Raw genomic sequence first — 25,356 nt, forward strand, 5'->3', positions numbered from 1 at the left:
GTTTAGAGGATCCTATTGCAGACTGTAAAAAAGAGCTGTGCCAGATAACTGAAACCATGTACTACACACACACACACAGACAGAGAAGATCCTCCATGGATGATGAGCCGGCGTATTGTGATATGGGATACAGGCCGTGTGTGTGTACAAAAGATCGTTGGTTTCAGTTCCTGAGGGGGGTTGGGTGCAAAAGATGGATAGTTAAAGAAGAAAGATGAAGGAAAGATGATAGTGGTGGTAAGATAAGTTGGAACACTTAGAGGTTACCTGTGCTGTACACCAGCGGAGAGACGGGACTCTTCTGAGGAAGCATGCTTTTCATACGGTTGGCCTCCTCAGGATGGTTAAAGCGAAAGATATAGGATTTACCCAGACAGAGCGTGTAACCTGCAGAGAAAGGAAAATAAACACACATAGGTCAATCTGAGAAAGACAAGATTATTGTTCACGTCACCGACAGCAAAACTGAAATGTGAAATAACACTGAAATCTTCAAAACACTGAACATTGATGGTTCACTTTAAATACATCTTTCAACCACATAATTCAATTATTCATGTTGTCACTCAGCATGGCTGCACGTACTGAATTTGAAAAGCTTGTTTCACCATACAAACTGACTTATACATACATTTTTCCTCATTTTGTCTTAGTACAGTACTACAACGTGAGGGTCTGGGTCTGTTCTTTCCACTAATCTGAAATCAGAGACCACAGAACAGCAGATGGATGCGAGCCCGGAAAAAAGTCATAGAAAGCGGAATAACAGCTCATGGAAAATATGTAGGACCTCTTTTTCCTCCTCAGTGAAACCCCAAAATATTTGCCTCAGTGGTCTTTTTTTTTGCTGGATGTGAGGATGTAGAAGCAGACAAAACTTGTGTGAGCTTAAGAAGAAAACAATTCCATCAAAACAAAGATTTTGAATGGGAGCTGTTTGTGTATTATCACTGGATTTCAATGCATTAGACTCTTTTAGGAAAAGCCTCACGAAAGTAACTTTCAGCCTAGTTGTGCAAAAAAGGTCTCCACATTTTAAAAGATGATATGGTCAATATGGTCAAACTTCAAAAAGTTTAAATGACTTGAACAGCCAATTTGATTACACTTAAAAACAATACAGCAACTGAACTTAAGTTTTTAAGTTGAATTAGGAAATATTTTAACAGTGCATGTGTTTGTCCATCACTTTTTACTCACTGATGCTACAAACGTCCAGGCTTGTGTGTCATTAACATGCCAAACCCCTGACATCCAGTCTCTTAAATCTGCCTCACACATTCTGGGGTTTGGTACACTGGCAGAACATTTCTTCAAAGTTTTCTCTGGACTTCCCTTCAATGTGTCACAGAATGGACAAATACAGCTTGAGCTGCGGGATGCATTGATTTCATAACAACAGATGGACACAATGTGCAGGAAAATAAAACCCTGAGTCAGTCACTTCCATAGGCATAACACGTCCAGAGCAACACTCCGCTGTCATGAAACAGAAACATAAACAGGCACACGTGTGCGTGCACACACACACTCGTAAGTGTTTAGTCTACACAGCTGTGCTCCTAAGGCTAAATAAATACACTTTCAAAAGAACAAAGATGCACACATCTAAGCTTGGCACCCATGGTGACTGTATTACAAATCTGCTTCATGCACTTCCATGCAGAATACATTTGTGTAGGTTCATAAAAATGTTTCCAAGACTTTCATGAACGTTTACTTGTAGTTTATAGCAAGTCCTTTCCTGCCCTTCTGCCCCACAAATGAATCCACAAACACAGCTGCTTCATCTTATAAACTCTCTCTTTTAAAGTCAGGCTTGGATTAAAAATAAGATCCCTTTGATCGCATAATCAAATGTGCATGTTACTTTATGAACAGTTCGCTGCTCAAATTATTGGATTAACCCAGCACCAGAAGGAAACAATCTTCTGGTACAATAAAACATTTAATATATCTGTTTAACATTATAAATTAGAAGGGAGAAACAGTTAAGATCATAGCTCATATATTAGGTACATGTTATTTGATAATTAAGAAGGAGGAAATTATATCTGGCCTTTTACTCTGGAAACATAAGGGTCACAGTTCATGTGCTGACATGCAAACACCACTTAGAGAACACAACAATACATCAACACACAACCATATGATACTCTAAAACAATTAGAGGAAAGCTGCATTATAATGTATGCATGCAGTAATCAAATGAATGGCATCAAAACCACCTCATTAATGTAAAAAATGTATGTTTAACATTCTGAATCAAAATGAAACGGGTGAAACTGTGGATTTCTACTTTTATTTGTAACAGACAAATGTGGGAAAATAATCAAATCTAGAAAAACACCGCGCAAAAATGTTTTACTCCATGGTCACGCATGTCAATAAATTGACAGGTTAAATATTTACATTTATATGTAGGTTAATTATGACATCAAAAAAAATAAGATAACTATTAGTCGGCTTACTCTTACAAGCAGATCCAAAAGCAAAGTTTTACTAATTAAAAAATAAGTGACACTATGACGTGACACTACGATGTCGTGAACGAGCACGTACCTCCTTCGTTGATCAGCGTAGATGCAAGGTAAAAGTCTAAACCACATAGCTAATCAATTTGTTGGAAGAAACGATAAATAAGAAACGAAAACAAACCTTTCAGGAAGTTACAATGAGCGAGTTCTGCAGTCAATTAGTGTTTCACGCCGAAAGCCATGACCCGCGTGGGTTTCACTGTGACAAACGCGCGCGCCTCTCACGCGACCGCTTCACTTTCCTCCTCTCCTGAGGTCACTCAGCGAGAATAAAGCAAACGCTCCAAACCCAACCTAAAGGGGTGGTGCTCTTTACATACTCAAGTACAACATAGGAGGGAAGTTCAGCTATTTCCCTGAAGTTTTATCTCGCATTTGAAAGTAAGTCAAAGCTAGTGTTTCTACGATGCATAACGTGGTAATCTCGAAATTTGTTCTGTTTGTTAAAGCAAACACTTGAAATGTTAGTGAAAGGGGTGACTCAACCCCACCCCCTCCATTTTCTTTGTCTAGCTCCTCAGAGATAAAGTTACCTGATGGAATGTTTAGAGAAGGAACACAATATAAAATCTAAATTATAGAATGAAAAAACGTTTATCAAACATTTTCTGCACTTTCTCCAAGACATTTTTCCTTCCCTCTGCAGGATTTGTCTGTTGAGTAATAATTTGTGCAACTCTGACTAAAACAGAAATCAATTGTTCCTCTTGCACAAGATTGAACATAATCTTGTTTAGTTTTCTGACCTCTCCACATCATCATGGGGATGTCAGCACACAATTCCCAGCCTTCATCAGTCATGATGGTGAACTGTAGACAATGACCAAACTGATTTCAGTCTGGCTCAAGTCAATTGCACAAAATGTATGGTGTAGGCCATGTATAAAAGAGTTTTTTTTTTTTTTCAAACTTTTTAAACTTTAAAAAGAATCCCCACAATGAGGAACCCCCTTTCTAAAAATGCATCTATCATGAACTGTATAAAGACCTATTTATACCGTAAGATAAATGTAAATTAACTATAAATTAATCATATATTGTTTCTGAAATAACATTATTGTAATTTTCAGCATAATGTCATGGCAATTTGTTACTATTTTACACTTTGGCGAATTGGTGGCTATAGTTCGTATGAATTCATATGATCTCATTTGTAAGTTTTTGTACGATCTTCGTACTTCTCAGTGAAAGGTATTTTAGGGTTAGTGGACCTTCGTGCTTAAATTTTTCCTAAAAATCATATGTTTTCGTACGATTCACATCATGAAATCGCCTCCTCATAATATAGTAATATTATAGTATAGTAATAAAAAATGTCCCCAGGAGATCAGGTTGGAATTATTAATAAAAAAATATATTATTTGAATACAAGACACACATTTTAAGGGATAGAAAATTCTGTCATCATTTACTCACCCCCAAGTTGACATATGACTACCATTGACTAGTGGGAAAGCCATTGACTACCATAGTGGGGGGGAAATACTATGGTAGTAAATGGCTGCCGAGTTTTGCTTGGTTACAAACATTCTTCCAAATATCTTCCTTTGTGTTCAGCAGAAGAAAGAAATTCATACAGGTTTGGGACAACTTGAGGGTGACTAAATGATGACAGAATTTTCATTTTTGGGTGAACTATCCCTACATTGTAATTTGTTATATCACTTTTCATAAAAACATATGTTTTTAGAAAATAATGCCATACAACCAGTGTGCAAGCTAAAGAAGATAGTGATGAGACACTTTCTAGAAAGGTAGCTACAACACAAAAACTGTTCTTGAGCATATGAATGATAACAAGTATGACATTTTAAAATAAATCAACCTGCTTTTTCTACAAAGTGTATTTCTTACTTTTATACTTTTAAAAGTAAGACATAAAAATCATGCACTCAGCGGTCTGTTTTCAATAATAGGGTTTCTGCTGTTTACATACCAGACACCTTAGTCAGGATTAGATAACTACCCAGCACTCACATAGTCTGGAACGGTCTAATAATAGATTGAGTCTGACACAAATCAAAGAATTTGCCAATTAAATGAAGCTTTGCAATTGGCCGGGGGGGCGAGGCGTCACAGTGAGTGGTGGAGGTGGAATAGACCTCTAACTGAGCTCTGCTGATTATTACCAGCCCTATAGCTTCTGTGCTCAAAGCCTTTAGAGTTAGGGGAGGTTAGCCTCAAATATGCTACTTTTTCTCATTGACAGCAGAGCATCCTTTTAACTTGCATGTTAAGTTGCAATGCAGATGTATATGAGTTCCTCCACAACTGGTCTCTCTACTGGTCAAAAATAAATTTGTCTTCATTTGCATCACATTCGTGCCTGTTGACATTCCCTCCAACAGAAACAAAGACAGAAGTCGAGGACGTATCTCGCAATGCTGTCAATATTTGCTTTTCACGACTGAAGATTGTCAGAATAAGTCTAGTAAATGTTTATCTGACTCGCTCTCACTGAGATGTGAAAGAAAATAAGCATAGAGTATGATGGATCATTTGTTGAGGAACTCGGTGAGGCTAAAGAATGCAGGAATTATGGGAAAATACAACCTTGGGTTTAAAAGCTGAGCTCAGTAGCTCACGCTAACGCTTCTGGAAGTTCTGAGTCACAGCGTCCCATTAAGAAAAGATCCAAAACCACACCAATTAAACTCTGAGTGACGTCCAAAACCAAAACCCTGCTGGATAGACACATCACGCATTTCCAATAAATAACACGCTTCATTCCCAGGTCATAAACCTCTTCCCCTTTTCATTTACTCAGACACTGTGTTCTCCAAAGCAAACAAACAAGTTGCGTGCACTTTTTTTCGAATGCACTGAAGTGCTGCAGTTATAATTCTGCTGTGGTTACCTTGCGTGAGTTGTGTGTGTCTGGTAACTGGGACTCCATCGAGCGAACACAGGTGTCCGCATGGGTCAAGAGTGACGACCCCTCCTCTGTTCTCTATCCTGCAGTGTTCTGCTTCAATGCCGGGACCCTCAATAGTGATGTCCTGAGGTACAGGGGCATCGTCACGGCCTATGCGTGTCACTCCTGCAATAAAAATCTATTAAATCCACACAGATCTGTGAAAATTCCTAAAAACGCTGTATTACACCCTTAAAAATAAAGATGCCAGGAAGAACCAAAAAGGGTTTTCACAGCGATGCCATAGAAGAACCATTTTTGGTTCCCTGAAGAACCGTTTTGTGAAAGGTTCTTTAAAGGGTAACTTCAGTGATTTAGCATTAGGCTTTCTATCAGTAGAAACCCGGTAGTATATTCAAATTATGGTACTTTCCCACCTCATATCCCCCTGAGACGAGATAATTATGCATTTTATTTCTGGAAAAAATCCTCTGATGATGCAAATATCGCCATTTTGCGTCATTGGAGGATTTTTTGGCCAGAGGCTAAAGACTACAGCCACTAGATGGAGCTGTTCTGCATGTTATCAACCCGCCCATAGGGGAGAGATCTCACGCACAGAATGTAAGACACAGACGGCCGCACGGACATTCATAATGGGGCGATGCAGAGCAAAGTGAGTGTTTCAACTTTTCAATGAATTGCTGGTATAGTTTAGCTTCCATATGCGATCAGAAAACGTGCCAGACTGGCGCTTAACGTTACCTCAGCTCTTCGATGAATGAAATCTGACACTACTTCGTCTGTGCCGTGACTTTCGTTCGGCTCACTTGCACTTTATTGAAAAGACATGTTCAGTTTTTAATTGTAGTGTTTATTCTCCAACTGAACGAAATGATTGTATTACTATGAAGATCAAAACGATGGTGTACGGACTGGAGTGGCCTCGTAGGGCAGCAAAGCAAGTGCATTCTGGGAGTTTTCATTTTCTGTCTTTTCTCAGTCTAGAAGGCACCTAATTCAAAGATAATTCCACATTTCTACTGCATAAATGACCAAGTTTAAATATAAAGCTTAATGCTAAATCACTGAAGTAACCCTTTAAAGAACCATTTTTTCTAACCATTTTATAGTCTAAAGAACCTCTCTGCGCTACAAAGAACCTTTTGTACAATGGTTCTTTGGATAATAAAAGTTCTTCATGGAACCTTTATTTTTAAGAGTGCATGATGCCAGGCCAGTAGATGGCAATGTCACTTTGTAAAGAAACACTACGCAACTAAACGCATAATACGCATGATGTCACCGTTTTCACAAAATTGTGTTTTTTGTAGTTTACATGGAGACAATAAAGGTATTGGTTTCAAAAACTTGTACTTTGAATCCTGTTTTCAAAAGTTTCTTTTCAGGCCGACAATACGCTGTTGTTGTGTAAATGAACGGCTAAAAGGCATAAAAAGTTTTCACTTTTTAGTTGAAAATGGTGTAGTGTAAACGGCACCTTACAAAGTTTTGTCACTGTCACCTCAATATAAAGAACAACAAACAGTGCTCCAGCCAATAGCCGACAAGAATGATTTGGAAGGTGGAAATCACTCTTGTCGGCTATTGGCTGGGGCACTGTATGTTGTGCTTCGTGGACCAGACTGCCCACGTTTGTTTTTGTTGCAGTTTGTGGAGCTTAGGCGGACTACAGAGACCGCTTTTTTTTTTACAGTGTGTTCAGGGGACAGGCAGCTAGCGGATAGCGAGGAGATGTTTGCTGTATGTGACAAAATGTTTTGGCCTAAAAAACGTGACATCGCTTAGAGCACCTTTAAACAATAACCAATAAAAATTTTGTAAAATTTATTTATTATATTAGTTTTTTAGAATACCATTTAACAATTTCTTACAATAAAAAATAAATATGTAAATATGTAATATTTCGTAAATGTGTATTTTTATTATACTGTCATGAAACAACAGTCAGTAAATCGACTCAAACCTAATCTAAATCCTACAAACCTCAAGTGCATATTATGGGAGCCCCTTATAAGGGGACAGTGTGATAAATTCTTTAAAAAAAAAAATCTTTTGCATTCCCCTGGGAAACGTTTCATGAGTTAATGCAAAAGGAAGTTTCATGAGCTAATGCAAAAGGATTTAAATTATATATATATTTTACTCCCATATGCAGGATACACTTGTTCGAACTCTAAAATTGTAAGTAAATAATGCCCACTCACAAATTGATATCTGACTACAATGTATACAGATGCAAAATCTTCTGCACTGTCACCAGTGGCTACTAAAAAACACAATTTACTTTATAATTTTAAATTACGTATTTTAGTCGAGTCATGTTGCTGGCATGGAGATGTAAGCTACTTTTCCAATGAAGTGTGTGTGTGTGTGTGTGTGTGTGTGTGTGTGTGTGTGTGTGTGTGTGTGTGTGTGTGTGTGTGTGTGTGTGTGTGTGTGTGTGTGTGTGTGTGTGTGTGTGTGTGTGTGTGTGTGTGTGTGTGTGTGTGTGTGTGTGTGTGTGTGTGTGTGTGTGTGTGTGTGTGTGTGTGTGTGTGTGTGTGTGTGTGTGTGTGTGTGTGTGTGTGTGTGTGTGTTTGTTTTACATTTCCACTTTTCTCTGACCTCTGCTGGCTCACACGCTCAACCGATGACGCAAATCACCCCATACAGTTTTACTTCAACACTTCACAGTCTATTACTAACGGATATGGTCAAATATTTGCTCTTTTTATATCAAAACATAATTAGACAGGCTTAAAATAGCAAGTTTAAATTGGTCTTTGTGTGTGTCCAGCACTATGGCGGTACTGTAATACTTGTGACTTTATTACCCAGTCCCACTGAAAGGAAGTCAGCTTGACTCCTTGTCCTGTCTATTCTGATAGGTTGCACACTTCATTTCCTGCGGATTGCATTCCGGCGTTTACCATGGTGACCATGATAAGAGGGGCGAGGAATGAGCGGGAGCTTTATGTTTGCAGATGTGTGTCATTAAGACAAGCCTGACACCTGTGCGTATTCAGAGACAGGTGGGCATGTCTTCCTGCCTTCTTGCGTTTCTTTAAGGTAAAGATTGAATAAGACTGTTCCTGCTTTGGGAATATTTGCATCAGAAAATCCCCACCGTTCTATCCTCTTCCCTATGATAACCTAAGTGCACTAACAATAAAAGCCACATGCATCCTTTCATGAAGGCATACATAGACTCAGGGTCTTATTTACAGATCTATTCTTTACAGGCCATTGTTCATGGTTATTTGGGGTTGTGTGTGTGTGTGAGGGAGGGAGATCGAGAGATAAGTCAAATCAGACCGAAAAAAGCACATACCCTCCTTTAGAGGTAGCAGAGTAATGGCCACACTTAGCCTTCCACTTCCCAGGCTGACAAGGTGAGGGGTTGCTGTTTGTACCTTCAGTCCTTTTCCTGTGTCAATCAGGTCCAGTGGTGGACTCTAAAACAGAGCATTAGAGCATTAACAGTTCTGACTTCAAAGAAAAGCTGAACAAATGGTCCACTAACCTTAGGAGAACCAAGGCTCTGATCTGACTCCGGTTCATGGACACTCGCTGGGCAGTTTGGCTCTCTATCCTGTACCACACAAGGAGAACAAAGGGATGATCTGTTTAAACATACACATACTTGTTGTATAACTTTGAATATAATCACCAATGGCTTTACAGACTTAAAGGGATAGTCCACCCCAAAATGAAAGACAATTTTGTCATCATTTACTCAACCTCAAGTTGTTCCAAACCTGAATGAGTTTCTTTCTTCTGATGAACACAAAATATATTTTAAAGAATGATGATAATCAAACAGTTGATGGTCCCCATTGACTTTCATAGTAGGTAAAAATACTATGGAAGGCTACCATCAACTGTCTGTCACCAACATTCTTTAAAATATATTATTTTGTGTTCAACAGAAGAAAAAAAATCATACAGGTTTGGGAACAACATGAGTTTGAGTAAATTACACAAATTTTCGTTTTCGGGTGAACTATCCCTTTAAATCCCACCTCTTTAGAGACTTTATTTGTTTTTTAAGTGGAGTACAAAGACACGTTTAGCTCATGGTAATACTACACTTTTCCATACAATAAAAGTAAAATGCAGACACTGTCAAGCTACAAATATGCATAAAAGGTCTATATTCCTTCTATATACACTACCATTCTAAAGTTCGGGGTCGTTAAAGCAGCACTAGGTAACTTTTCAACCTTTATAATATATTTTCAAGACTCTTGTGATGATACATCGACTTACAATAGGTTGAATGACACGTCTGCCATAGCCTGACGGGGTCTGTATCGTTTTTAATCGTACTTTTAAACTTCGGGTGACGGGTAGAAACCCGAGAAAAAAAAAGAACTACAAAATTCGACCGCTTTACGGCATATACGTCACTTCCACCACCACCTCCTTAAATTCGGACGTGCGAGCCCAACTATCATTTGTTTGCCGAATGTTATAGTCATGGCCGAAGCAGCACAGAAAAATAAGAAAGCAAAGGTTTTGTCGGAGGAAAGTAAAAAGAGGAAACGAAAAAAGTGATCGGATTAAAGGCAGGAGGAGGATCAACATTGGGCCAGCGTTTGCTCGTTGGCGTGAGCTGGAGGAGGAGGGGCTACATTCTTGCAAGTAAATACATAAGACGTACAAAATCATATTTTAGGATCATGTCTGTGATATTTGTTTATTTGTCTTGCCTCAAGCTATAATGCAAATCGATTTTTCAAATTTGCAGATTCATCTATGGTAGCTTGATATTATAATATTGACGATATATGGTTATTACCTACCACTCAAACATTGAATTGAAGTATCATATAGATTCCGTAAAACGGGAACCAATAGACTAGGCTACTATAATGACGCTGGCTTGTAAACGTGAGCATCGCGATCATTTGGCGTTTGAAAAAAAATAAAACCCATGAAATTATATTCATATGACATGCTGAAACATATGCCACTGTACCTGGGATGAAGACATTTCACACGCGACGCAAGCAGAACACCTGCATGTGAACTCCGGCAGTGTTCAGGGCTATCATAGTTATCATGTCAACAAATGCACGTGTGATGCATCCCCTGATGTAGAATGACCGTGTTTACGACAGTAGTAGAGGACAATACTGTTTCCCAACTGTAGGGGGACCCCGAGAGCAAAACCTACCTAGTGCTGCTTTAAGATTTTTGTAAGATTTGTTGAAGGAAGTCTCTTATGCACATTGATCAAAAATACAGTAAAAAAAAAAAAAGAATATTGTAAAATATTACAATTTGAAATGACTTTTCTATTTTATGTTCAAGAATTAATTATTATTAATGTTAAAGCTTAATATTTATTTTTACATTTTTTTCAGGATTCTTTAATTGAATAGAAAGATCAAAAGAACAGCATTTTATGAAATAGAAATATTTAACAAAAATGTCTTTACTGTCACTGTCAAACAATTGAATGTGTCTGCTGAATAAAAGTATTAATCTCTTAAAAAAAACATTTGAATTGTAGTGTATGTAAAGTTATCAAGTATCAATTTCATTAGAAAACCCAAACTGACCCAACAATCCCTTCTATATTCCATGTGATAACCAATGCAAAATCTGAATATGAAGTAAATGTGAATATGATTTTACAGTTCTGGTGGAAGGGAATTTTTTTTTTCTGTGAATATGGACTTCATGGATTCATACGACTTGGAATATAGTTCATGAGTACTTTATAGATTTATATATTTGTATTCATATTTTTATATTGTGCCCTTTTTTTCTTTTTTAGAGCTCAAAAGTGCCTGGCGACCTTTAAATTTCATTTATATGGAAAATAGAATTTGTTTGTGTTCTATGGAAGGAATAATAAAATACAGCTTTGGAAAAGCATGAAGGTAAGTAAATATGGCAATATTTGGTTCATCCATTAATTCTGTATGATGTTTACGGAATTATACTTAAATAATTTGGTGGTTTAGATAACGTGAAGCCTACATTAACAAACAGTTGCTGGTTATCTTTCAGTTCTAGTTTAAACACCATTGAGTGTATCCAGGTATGGAAAAAGCTATTATGTTTAATGGCACTCCAGTAACAAGATAGATACCACATAGACACTCACAAACAGTCCCTGAGGGCCATAAACATCAGAGTGAACATACTCACACTCTCTAATCCAGCCACCACACGTAATAGGTTGGAATGTGTGTGAAAACAATTCCAAAGGGGCATAAAAGAGAGTGGGAGGAAAAAGCAGGAATGTTCCATGTCTACTATTTCCCACGAGTCATTGGGAGTGTTTGGCATACCATGCCACTGGAGATGTAGTGAGGAATGGCCCTTGCCTTGCCATAGAGTTGCAGTTACCATAGAGAGGGGTACAGGACATTGCAGCTAACCCTACTCACCCACACATACATGCATGTCTACAGATGCCCAACAAGTATATGACACTTAAGATGCACTTAATGTAATAATTTCAACGCATTAAAAACAAAATATCAAATCAAGTGGTTGCAGATGCCAAATGCTGCTAGACTGCATTATGAATTTTTTTTTGGTTTCTCCAGACCTGAAAACAACCATTCTTGCCATGCTCTGTTTGATGTGCAATTCCCACTCAGCCTGAGAGGAACATCTGATCATTACTGCCTCACGCTGTTCCCGTTTCCTCAGATACAATACTGACTTCCTGAATGAGGTCACTGCTGTTTAAACACCCTCATTTACAATCCACATGCCAGGGTCCAATCAGATTGCACCTACAACCATGCTTCTATACTACTTCTGTTTATTATGTTAGCAATACTGTTTTGCTAGTAAGTTTACACACCCCTTTTTTTATTTAGCCCACTAATAAAGCTATTTTATAAAATAGACATTTACATTTGCCTCAATCAAATATTTAACTAACAAACAAACATGCAAGGAATAAGAAATGTGTAAAACTTTTTAGGCATGCGTAGGTATACTGTTCAAAGTTAGGGGTCGGTGAGATTTTTATATTGTTTTTGTCAAGTCTCTTATACTTAACCCTGCATTTATTTTATATCTTGCTATCTGCATTTATCTTTCTGTCTCAGTATTTCAAAATGCTGTAACTTTCATCAGACATCTACAGTGTCACATGATCCTTCAGAAATCATTCTAATATGCTGATTTGGTGCACAATAAACATTTATTATTATTATCAATGTTGAAAACACATTTGCGGAAACCATTATATATTTTTTTCAGGATTCAACAGCATTTTTTGTAAATAGAAATATTTTGTAACGTTATAAATGTCTTTACTGTCACAATTTTTAATGAATCCTTGCTGTATAAAAGTATTAATTTCTTTTTCAGTAGTGAACTGTCGTGTATGTATGTTGATAAGATTATTTGTACTATAAACTCTCTCTTGATTTAAAGCTGCAGTCCATAACCTTTTGCGCTCTAGCGGTTAATAAACAGAACTGCATGCGTCTTGCGGAAGAACATTGCAGCCGGAGCTACTTCTCTCTGTTTATGTCTATGGCGAGTCACGCAGGGACTGTGCTCCTCCGCAGCGGTTCTTACCAGTCCGGTCTGAAATAATCCCAATATAAAAACGTATTATAAGTGTACCATAATGATTCAGGGTAAGACAAAAACACGGTTTGGAAAATGGATTCATGTTGTACATTCTCATGATATAATTTTTGTAAATCTTGAACATAAAATAAGTTACGGACAGCAGCTTTAAAGTAAACAGAGATTAAATATTACTGCTTTCAAACTAAGGTTCATTCTCTTGAAAAAGGTCAACTTTAAGTTACTTAAGACCTTTAAGACCCTAAGTTCACGTTTGGCCACATCCCAAGGGGGCACTTGACAATAACACATCCTACTTTATAGTTCAACAACAACTGCACATGAACCATAAACCCCTTCCTCAACTTTCTTTGCCCTCTTTCCAGACAGGTAGACAGGCGTGTTCCTGCAGGAATGTCCCAGTGTTTTGCTTTTGAGAGCTACTTAGGTATGTCACCCCGGGATGAAAATACCAGCTACATTCCTCTCTAGCACCTCTCCGTCCAATCAGCTCTTAGGATTATAGATGTGGGCAGCTGTGGGGCGATAAGGGCAGGTTTGCTGTTTACACACTGGCGGATCTTTGTTAGGTGACCCTGACTATGGCTTTAATCATCAAAACCTCTAGATGCAGGTAAAAGCTGCAATGTTCAGGCATGTTCAGACATCTACAGCAAACAAAGAAGCCAGATCTTTCATAAAGACTGCGGTGGGTTATTAACATGCAGGAAAGAAATCAAATGGGGGAAGGAAAAGGGGGAGCGTGTTAATTTGAAAACAACATTTGTTTTATGAGCCACAGGATGAAAGATAAGACTGTGGAGAGAAAGACAGAAGTGTTACGAGACCATTGAGACGTCAGATCTATGAAGAAACAGAAGGAGCAGGCAAGGCCAAAATTTGACACAAAGGGCTTTTTGAGTCATTTGGCTTTACGCAAGACATGATGTGGGAGGACATTCCCGAATACTCCATCGGCTCAGCTGTAACGCACATGGGACGATCAAAGAGGGATCGTGCTTTTTCAAAGTCTCACCCAGAGCTGCAGGATGGGTGGTGACAGCCACACACTAGTTTAGCGTTTCGGCGGACGGGTGGGAGATTTAAAAAGGGAAACGGTCTATCAGCCTCCCCCTGTTTTCATTCCATTCCCTCATCAGATCTAACAAGATCTCTGGCAGAAACACAGTCGCTTTCCAGGTCATTTCCAAATGCGTTTGTCGATCTTGGTTATGATGTCTGAGTTCATCTTTTTGCTCTGTAGGGGCTATATGTTCAGAATGGAATACTATTTACTGTATACTGGCACTCTTAAAAGTTCTTTGTTGACATTGATGGTTCCATGAAGAACCTTTAACATCCATGTATCCTTTCCATTGCACTAAATGTTCTTCAGATTACTAAATTGTTATTCACCCTATGAAACAATGCTTCTTTAAGAGCTATTCACTGAAATGCACTTTGGGGGACCTGAAATGGTTCTTCTATGGCACCGCTATTCAAAATTACAAATTGTTGGCATTATAGCACATTATTAAATGGATAGTTTCACTCCTTGATTCTGATTGGTTGAGCTGTGTTCGAAGCCGTTGTAAATTTCCAAACATACACCTGCTACCTCATTAAAATAACTATGGACTAACCCTTTTATTAAAGCAATAAGCCTGTGGAGCCAGGGTTTACATTGAATTTAGAATAGCTAAGGGGGTTTTAGGCACTCCTCTCCACGCTGTGCCTAACAACGCCCCGTAGCTGTTCTAAATTCACTGTAAACCATAGCTTCTTGAGGCTTATTGCTTTAATAAAAGTTTCAAACATTATCATGTTACATTGTTATCACATGACCTCATCACATGCCAATGGGGTCCAGTTATAAAATGGCTTTATCTTTGGCAGTCCAATCAACAACAAAAAAGTACAAAAAGAGTTGTTAAAAGATTGTGTCCGAAATGATTTGTAGTTCATTCATCACTGTACTCTTAAAAATAAAGGTTCCAAGAGGTTTATGCATTAGAAGAACCCAAAAAAGTTGTCTCGTGGAGTTGTCTTCACAGACTAAACGCAAAAACTGTTCATGGACAAATGAGTCAATCGAAAATGTACATTACGTCCAGTTAGGGTTGCAAAGGGGCTGAAAACTTCCGGTAAATTTCCAAAAGTTGCCAAAAAATCTTGAAAGTTTCTGGAAACTTTGCAACCCTACGATTCATGAACAAATGACTCTCGTGAGCCAGTTAGTGAATGAAAAACAGTGCAACCAGTGTGATCTGATTCCTGAACAAATGACTCTCGTAAGCCTGTTCATTTAATGAATTGTTCAAAAAGAAGTAGTACATTTTTAGATTCAATGTGAATCTAGAGTGCGGTTTACTGAATCAACGTCTAAAGTTATGATTATAACTTTAGCAGAGAATAAATGAAGGGATATTTATACAGTGGTGGTCAGAATTATTGTCACCCCCGATGAATACAATCAAAGATGGCTGTAAAAAATAAATTGCATTGTTTATCCTTTTGATCTTTTCATTAAATTTTTTTGCAAAAATCAAATCTTTCATTGAAGTAAAATAATTGAAACTGGGGGGTTGATCACATTATGAAATAAATGTTTTTCTCCAAAACACGTTGGCCATAATTATTGGCACCCTTTTATTAAATACTTTTTGCAACATCCTTTTCCCAAGATAACAGCTCTTGAGTCCTCTCATAATGCCGGATGAGTTTGGAGAACACCTGAGAAGAGATCAGAGACCATTCCTTCATACAGAATCTCTCCAGATCCTTCAGATTCCCAGCTCCATGTTGGTGCTTCTTCTCTTCAGTTCACCCCACTCATTTTTTATAGGGTTCAGGTCAGGGAACTGGGATGGTTATGGCAGAAGCTTCATTTTGTGCTCAGTGACACATTTGTGTGTCGATTTTGATGTTTATTTTGGATTGTTTTCCTGATGGAAGATCTTATAATGGGCCAACCACGGCCCATTATAAGATTTCTAGCAGAGGCCGTCAGGTTTTGATTTTTTTATCTGTTGGTATCTGCTAGAATCCATGATACCATGTATCTGAACAAGATGTCCAGGGCCTCCAGCAAAAAAATAGGCCCACAACATTAAAGATCCAGCTGTATTTTTAACCGTGGACATGGGGTACTTTTTATCCATGTTTGCACCAAACCCATCTGGTGGGTTTTCTGCCAAAAAGCTCTTGTTTTAGTTTCATCTGACCATGGAACCATGTCCCTTTTGAATTTCCAGTCGTGTCTGACTGCTGAATATGCTGGAGTTTGTTTCTGGATGAGCAAGAAGGATTTTTCTTGAATCCCTCCCAAACAACATGTGGTGATGTAGGAGGTTGTTTGAATTATTATTATTATTATTATTTTTAAGGTTTTCTGACCCCAAGACTCAACTAATCTCTGCGATTCTCCATCTATGATCCTTGGAGAGTCTTTAGCCACTCAAACTTTCCTCCTCGCCGTGTATTAGGACGATATAGACACATGTCCTCTTCCAGGCAGAATTGTAACATCTTTAGTTGATTGGAACTTCTTAATTATTGCCCTGATGATGGAAATGGGAATTTTCAATGCTTTAGCTATTTCCCTACAGCCACTTTCTATTTTGAGAAGCTCAACAATCTTTAGCTGCACATCAGAACTGATGGATGATTAAGGGAATTTGGCCTTTGTGTTTCCTCATATTTATACTCCTCTGAAACAAGAAGTCATAGTTAGACAATTTCATGTTCCTAGTCACCCTGGTGTGCTAAAAAAATAAATATTAATGGGAATACACTTCAGAGATATTTTACTCATAAAAAAATTCTAGGGGTGCCAATAATTGTGGCCAACGTGTTTTGGAGAAAAACATTTATTTCATAATGTGATTTTCCCCCAACTTTCAATTAAAGGTTAGGTTTTTGTGATTTTTTTTTTTTTTTAATAATAGATCAAAAGGATAAACAATGCAGATTTATTTTTTACAGCCATCTTAGATCATATTTACTAGGGGTGCCAATAATTCTGACCACCACTGTATATATTCATTCTGAACATAGCTTTAGATACAAGAAACCGCATGAATGCAGGCTTTGTGCTGGCTCTGAATTTATAGTGTCATGCTAAAGAGATGCCATGACATGCTTACCTCTTTATCAGGGGTCATTATCTTTTAATTAAAGGTTACACACTCACATCTTTAAAAATATCAGCATAGAAAGCTCATCTGATCTCTCAAAGGTGACAAAGCAGCGCTGCTTATTTAGTCCAGTCTGTCATATGTCACAATGATCTCATTGTGCCTGGACCTCAGCTTAATATGGGATTCCCTTCGTGGCATGCAGCTCATTAACCAAGGGTTAAAGCAGCCCCCTTGCTTCTCCTGGACACACTCAATGATGCAAGATCTTTTAGGTAGACAAACCACTCTCTGTTCTGAGTTTCCTCCCCTTCTAGTCTTTCACTGACTATCAGGCCTCTGAAAATCATCATGTTGCATAAGGAGGGTGACATTAATGCTGTTGTGTTTAAAAATAACAATAGTTAGCTATAAAGACTGTAATTACGACAGCAGTTTGGAACAGTTTGTGGCGAGAGGGCGAACGTGACTCACAGACGTGACTTTGTTTTTTAATAAACGACTTGAGGAACTGAATTAAAGATTCGCCTGCACCATTAGAATGCAAGATTTTGAAAATTGTCTGAAAAAACATATTAAGACCTTTTAAGTCATTATCCCTAAATTCCAAAGTTAACAAATGAAAGAGTGCGGAATGTTGTTGCAGCTGCATCTGGCTGCAGGGATAAGAACCGTAAAGGAAATCCACATTAGGCTGCAAAAGCTTACGTAATATTATTCTAACAGTTCCTCTCAAGCACAGATTTCTTTTAAGAAATTACCATCATATGTAGAGCTTTTTACATGTAAAGCCACCTTAATAGGTCACTTTATACTGTGCGATTGCATGTTTTTTTCTGTTTATTTTATGAAAATGTTGGCATTACTTTAACACTCACTATGGCCATAATTCAGTAGGCTGCTCCTTCATGGAATATAGTGAAATGAATGTTCTATTTTTGTTTCAATAATATTTATTTTTTAATATTTTGTATTTTGAGGGGATGTCTTGATGCTAGATTACTAAATTATCCACCATTTATTCTATAAATACAAATAGTTCAAATAAAAAGAAAAAAAATAGCTCATATTATTGGGGCGGCAGTGGCTCAGTGGTTCATGTAGGTTGTCTACAAACCGGAAGGTTGGTGGTTCAATCCCCGGTTCCACCTGACCAAGTGTCGAGGTGTCCATGAGCAAGACACCTAACCCTGCTCCCGATGAGCTGGATGGCGCCTTGCATGGCTGACACCGCTGTCGGTGTGTGAATGGGTGAATGTCAGGCAATGTGTAAAGCGCTTTGGATGGTCATTGGTCTGTTAAAAGTGTTAAATAAATGCAGTCCATTTACCATTTTTTTTACCATTATTTTCAATTAATGCAGTGATTAAGTTAAATTACATAAAAAAATTTATATTCCTCCATTCAGATCTATTTTAAGAAATCTTGCATACATGACACAGACATTTTTTCCAGTATTTGCTGCAATCTAGTAGCCTGACGTCGTCATACTCAATTCTAGTCAGAATATGAGTCTGATACTGCTCCGTTGGGCTGTGATTATGGGGCGTGTTTCAACCGAACCAGGAAAGACCTCAATTGGATAGACCTACAACCAATCAGAGCAACGGAGCGACGCATAACGTTAGTTATCAAATGTCAACAGAACTCAAACTGCACTGTGTTGCCAAGTCCGCGGGTTGAAGCGACCCCAATTATGTGATATACCCAGGAATGCGATTTTTTAGCTGCCAGCCCTGCCAAAATAACACATATTTTACCCCCCAAATACCTTTTTTCCCGGAGAACCCCCCCTGGAAAGCTATTGGGCTTGTTTTTGGCTAGTTTTGAGGAACGTTAGCAATTGGGCGGGTTTTGTTGTAAAAACTTGGCAACCCTGTAACCTGCACGCACGCTGGAATAATGCTGCCTTCTCGTGCTCTCGGAATTATCGTAAATACGAGTTTCCTAGGTAAACATTGCACATGAACGCCCTCACATTTTGAAACTTGAATGCAATGCGCTCGTAATCACGACTTCAGAAGTCGGAATCATCACATTTCCGATAGCACGTGAAGGCAGCATAAGTAGCCTAACGTTAGAAGAAAAATATGAGTGTAAACGATCTTTGCCGGTGTTGTAAAAAAAAAGGATACACAGAGTTTACTTACCAACACGATCATCATTTCTGAGAGAAATAGTAAAGGTGAATGCATATACGAACAAGTTCTCCGTTTAGGATTAGAACAAACTCAACCCAAGCGCCTTTGATGACGTAGATGATTACGTTCCTGTTGATCATCTTTCCATCATCGTCTAAAGCCCGCCCTGACAATTTCATTGGTCCGAACAGTTTCTGTTTGGGCATAATTACTTCTCTACCGATCAAGTCCAGACCGAACTGCCCGAGTAAAAATGTTGTGGACGGGGCTAAGTTCGGCTGGCATCCAGCCTAGCAATCTAGTGGAAACAGCCAAAACTGTCTGCAGGGTGCTAGAGCACACAGGGCCTGAGTTATAGACTTTCAAAAATGAATTTATAACCCAAAAAAAAAAATCTAAAATCACCTCTTTTTGGGGGGTTATTACAGCTCAGACAACATATACTTAAATGTGTATCACTTTTAGCAGTGTTTTATGTAACTTCAAAGAGTTTCCTGTAAAATTACACCAAAATGTTGTATTTAGACCACTGTTCACTGTTAAAAAAAAATTGGGTCTCCAATAGAAAATTTTCTAGTGACTGATCACATCTAATTTCTTTAGTTGGCCAAATTGAATTTCTGTGATTTAAATTGCATAAATTCACAGAAATTCAATTTGGCCAACTGAAAAATGTAGATGTGATCAGTCACTAGAAAATGTTCAATTGGAGACCTGCATTTTTTTTTACAGTGTATGTGAGTATGGGAAGCTTTTCAATTTGGGTAGGCCAAATCCAGGCAGAAATGGTCCCAGAGTAATTTAGTGTATATAAGTTACTTTGTGTATAACAAATGCCAAAGTGATGCATATCTCCAGAAAGTAGACATTCGAAGCTGAAACTCTCTAAACAGAAATAGTAGTTTAAGAATTGTTCAGAAAGGTTCTTTGAGGAACCCAAAGTGTTTTTTTCTATGGCATTGTGTGAAAACCTTGTTTTGGAACCAAGAGTATATGGTTCATAGTGATTCACCTGACTCTGAGGTCTTTTAGACTGCAAGCAGAGTTTTTTTTCTTGTCGCAACTGATAACAGAAGCATCACTCATCACATGCAATTACTGTCTTTGTAACATCTGCACTATACACTCAACAATGATTTCACACCTGTCTGCCAGTGAGAGCTCTGTGAGTCAGCTGGACCACAGGTTAACACACCTGAGCCAATTGTAAAAGTGCTGAGTGACAGGTCCAATGTTTTCACAACCATAGCATCTGGTTCACTTATAGCATCTAGCATCACTCTCTGTGTCTGTCTGCACGTTGGAAATCTTTTCATCCTCTCGCAGTGACTCATGGAATAATTGCTGCTCTTGCATGTAACTCATAACAATTGTATGCTGAGTGTCATAGACCATGTTTTTACAACCATAACATCTGGTTTGAGGGTTCTAACACTATTGTAGTATCATATGCTCAGTACAAACCTTCAATTGTTTGTTCAGTTCAGTTCAATTTGATTGATTATTTTTTGTCTGAGACAATGAAATCCCCTCATGGCACAAGTTCTTCCCTGTTTTTTTTCTTCTTCAGGTTGTCTCAAAAGTGGGCTATCATTGTCTCTGGTGTTTAATGTTTATATGATGCTAATCTCTCTGATGAATTTAACAGACAAAACATGCCAATGGCTTGTGCCAAGAGTTGATCGTAGATTAAGTTAAATAGAGACTGTGGCCAAAATAAACATTACCAGTCATATTTAGTATTTATTTAACCATTAGACAAGCAAACAGATACTGAGTGATTCTTACGTCAGGGAAACTTAATTAAATTATATTTTAAATTAATTTGATATTTACATGTACAGTAGCCTATATACTTTTTTTATTGCTGTCATTACATCACTCCAAGCCATTTTTTTCTGACAATTTCTTTAAAGGTTTATGGTGGAAATGAAAGTGATAGAATAGGTCATAAGTGAACACATCAGGACAGCTGAGAGACTTTTTTTTACATTCATGATATGAAAATACAATGTAAAATAGTTTCCTCAAATGGCTGTTTTATTTGATTTAACACAAAAATGAATTTTGCTGGTATAAATGATTGTTTTTAGCCTATAGTTGATTCAGCAATATTATTTATTTTTTACTTCGATGTTAACATTTTTAGATTACCATTTGTTCAGTGTAGCCTATAGTTTTTGTCATTACGAACCAGTCAGATCATTTCATTAGACGTCACTGTCACAGTCACTGCAATAACAGCAAACATTCAACAATCATGTTGACATAGATGGATAATATATAGACTTCAAGAAGTTTCATCTTCTTATATTTTATGTAAATGTCCCCAAATAATCACCCTATTAACCATAGACAGAGACAGTGAGCGATTATTTGGAGTAATTCAACTTAAAATAAATAAATAAATGACAGCTTTTATTACATAAAGGTTTGCTTCAAGGTTTGTGTAAATGATAAAAAGTCTCACCATTGCCGAAACGATGTCTGTCATCTTGAATGGCAACTGCAAAGACTGAAGGTGCGCAGCCAGCGCTCTTCCCCAAATACCCTGCGCTCTTCCAAATGACAAACAGAAAAGATAGCCCCTTCTTTGAGAACTCCAAATCTCCGCCGAAAGTTAGGCTATTGATAACTGTCCTGTTGAAACAATCTGATCCAAATATTTTAATTTCCAAAGAAATCAAACAAGTCCTGTGGTTCTTTGGTGACTGAAAGGCGCTGTCCTGTCGCTCTTGGCCAGCGGCGACTCCGCTGTGCTGTGGAATGCTCAACAGCTGGAACAGAGCCGTACGCTGATGTGCGCGTGCGCATTGGAGACCCCGGCGCGTGCAGTTCAGCCTGACAGTGCACTGTTTGTTGAAACAATGGATAAAACATTCACCTGCCTTTAAAAAGCAACAGTTTGAAATGAATCAGAGATTATCGATAGAATGTTCTTAACACAAATGTATACAGTTTCATGTTATCTGTTTAATTTATTAATAGGCTACGTTAAAGGCATAATATGTAAGATTTTTGGATTAAAATATCCAAAAAAACACTAGAACAGTGTTATATATTTTGTTGTATTTTGTACTTGCATTATCCCAAATGTTTCCAAGAATGTTTAAATCCAGAGAAATAAGCAATTTTAAACAGGATATGGACAGTGTCCATGTGTAGCCTATGACATCATGCCCGCGTTGCCCTTTTGTGGAAACACAAAAGACGCTTTAATATATTATGGCCTGGTTTCACAGACAGTGCTTAGACTAAGCTAGGGTTAGGCCTTAGTTCAATTAGGACATTTAAGTTACTTTTATAAACATGCACTAGAAAACATTCTGGTGTGTATCTTGTGACAAAACAATGCCACTGACATATTTTAAGATATGTCAGTGCAAGATTCTTTCAGTTAAAACAGCTCAAACATGCATTTTAGTCTAGGACTAGCTTAAGCCTTATGCCCAATATCAATCTAGCTCGCTGCAGTGTGCAACAAGTGTCTCATAGTAGCCGCCGAGCGAACGCACAGAGTGCCATTATAACATGACTTTCAACACACTCAAATAATGTATCTAATATGATAAAACAGCGCTGCGTTACCCCACATATGCATAACTGGAAAAGGCAGAAGTGTTCGTTTGAGGCATAATAAAACTCCACAAAATCAAGGCATCATCAAGCTATGCCTTCGTTTTGAATAAGTGACCTCTAGTGGCGAAAAATTACATATTGTGGCTTTAACCCTCGCTACTAACCCACACTTATGATTCATTAGGCTACTAACTACACACACACACACACGGATATGTGGTTTATGGGAACTTTCCATAGACGTAATGGTATTATATCCCCCTACACTAACCCTACCCATCACAGAAAACTTTCTGCATTTATATATATATATATATATATATATATATATATATATATATATATATATATATATATATATATATATATATATATATATATATATATATATATATATAAACTGTTTAGTAAACCATGTTTAAATTGTAATATCCAAGTAACTATACACATTATTACACATCCTCATACACCATATATACAAGAACACACACGCACACACACACACTTTCGTGGATCTTACTTGGTCAAATAAGGTAAACTAATTCTGATTCTAAATATAAAAATAGACAATCAAATAAGATCTAAACCAAGATCAACCCGCTTCCTCCGATCACAATTATCTAAGAGTTAATTACAGCTGTCAACTCAAAATATCCACTGAGAAACTATTAGTTTAATTAACATACAGGGTCTACAATGCGTGTCATAAATTCTCACCCACCGCCGCTCACACCCTACATCCAGTGTGTGATAGAGGTCACATGTGGCTGAATTATTTTGTAAACAGGATGCTCCAGCGCACACTCATCCACGGTTTTCTTATCTCAGAAACGAGACAAATGCCTTTTAGTGAATAAATAAGCAAGCTCCCCATGTGAAGGTTATCCGCAATGAATAATAGCTTTGTTTTATACAATTGCAGATGCACAAAAAATTGCTTGGAATCACCTGCAGGCATGTATATTTTCCTAAAACTCCATCAAACAATCCTTCATTACTCTTTACAGTCCCCAAATGAGCTGGATAAACAGAGAGAATGGAAAACTGGATGACCTTTGGTCTGTTCACAGATGGCCAGTGTTGCCCATACAGCCTCCCTTCACCCTGGAGCCCAGGAGAACCCAGCAGAACCATCAAACTAAAAGGAAGAAGCCACAAGCGTTAAATGAGTTAGAAAAAACATCGCAGCATGTCCACTGTAGCAGTCGTTACCCACAAGGCCACAGCGGCGTGTAATTGCACTGTAGTTAGTGTCCCTTTAGTTAAGTTACTGCATTGCTGCCGACATGAAAAAACAACCCCTGACATTCTTTCATGATCTGGAATGAAATAAAGTGGGAGTGAAGAAAGGGAGAGCCCAGAGTGTGAAAGAGAGGATGGAGAGAAGGAATTTTGTTTGTCAAGGTCTTAAAATGAGAACTGGTGCACACTTTCATGGAACAAACAAAGAATGTCATGGTTTAAAAATGCAGGTCACCATGTCTTGAGCTCTTCAACATTTTGACAAGATGTTTTTTAAGGCTTGGAATCACATATCAAATCAATATAAGGGTTCAAAGGTCTGACATGGAAATCAAATAAAGTACACTGTAAAATCCAACAGTGATTCTAACTAACACTTTTTAGTTAACTTACTTAATGTCTTAACTTAATTGTAAAAATCTAGTAATCTGTACTATTTACATACTATTCCTTGTTTACTCAGAAAACCCAAGTTAAGATTAATTAATTGTTTTGAGATCCCCCCAAAAAAACAAAAACACATCACCATTATGGTGATCAGTGTTCACTTTGGCTGGGCACTTGAAACTAGCCTGGGTCCGCCCTCCTTTGACTTCCGCTCAATTTTCCTTCAGTACTCCGTATGGGATTGCGGTATATTCTCTGGTTTTCTCCGGGCAAATTTTAATCGGTCCAATCAGCGAACAGAGGGAGTGGCTGAGAACGATGACGTTGATGTCGTGCGCTAGTTTGAGATGACATACGTCACGACCAAACGTTAGCGATTGGTTATGGTGGATCCAGAGTGGCTCTGGGCATATCCGATAGTTTTAAACTTCAACAGAGTACCCGCCTTCAAGGAAGTAAACGCTTGTCAATGGAGAGTGGACAGACTCTTTTGTACAAATGAAATGTATGAGAGTCCGGTAGGACCAGGCTAACTTGAAACATTCATATTATTATAACTCTGTTCCTATTAATGCAGCGATGCAACAAGAAATCACAGTTGTTATTTGGTTTCAAAGGAAGAGAAGTAATAAATAGGTTGCTTTTAAAAGTCGACCTAGGTTCTGACTGATTAATTAACTAGTTAATGATTTAGTCAGAAATTAAGGTCACCTTTTAAAATTAACCCATGTAATATTTCCCTTTATATCGTATAATGATCGTTTACAATTTTAGTGCTAACACTAACGTCACAAACACCTGTGAAACTTTTAATTGGGTTGATATAATCCCTCTATATTTGTAACAACATCTTGCAATTGACCATGCTTGAGTCACACAAAGACTTCAACATTCAGCATGCAAAACACAACAATGGTAACAACAAA

General features: G+C 37.8%; 1 protein-coding gene across 6 annotated transcripts in view; it reads right to left on the minus strand.

Annotated features, from left to right (window-relative positions):
* Window positions 1-21,985, minus strand: part of phldb2b (pleckstrin homology-like domain, family B, member 2b) — a 53,424-nt gene extending 31,439 nt beyond the window's left edge. For all 6 annotated transcript variants that reach the window (XM_079805803.1, XM_079805802.1, XM_079805801.1 and 3 more), the window contains exons 1-5: window positions 21,693-21,985; window positions 8,918-8,986; window positions 8,726-8,849; window positions 5,395-5,577; window positions 268-387 (exon numbers count right to left, since the gene is read on the minus strand). In XM_079805803.1, coding sequence (XP_079661929.1) covers window positions 268-387; window positions 5,395-5,577; window positions 8,726-8,849; window positions 8,918-8,986; window positions 21,693-21,716 — 520 coding nt within the window. In that variant the 5' untranslated portion in view covers window positions 21,717-21,985. The remainder of the gene's footprint in view (window positions 1-267; window positions 388-5,394; window positions 5,578-8,725; window positions 8,850-8,917; window positions 8,987-21,692) is intronic.
* Window positions 21,986-25,356: the final 3,371 nt, after the last annotated feature.

The sequence above is a fragment of the Gobio gobio genome, assembly GCF_949357685.1.
Source record: "Gobio gobio genome assembly, chromosome: 23".
In the NCBI taxonomy this organism is placed as follows: domain Eukaryota; kingdom Metazoa; phylum Chordata; class Actinopteri; order Cypriniformes; family Gobionidae; genus Gobio; species Gobio gobio.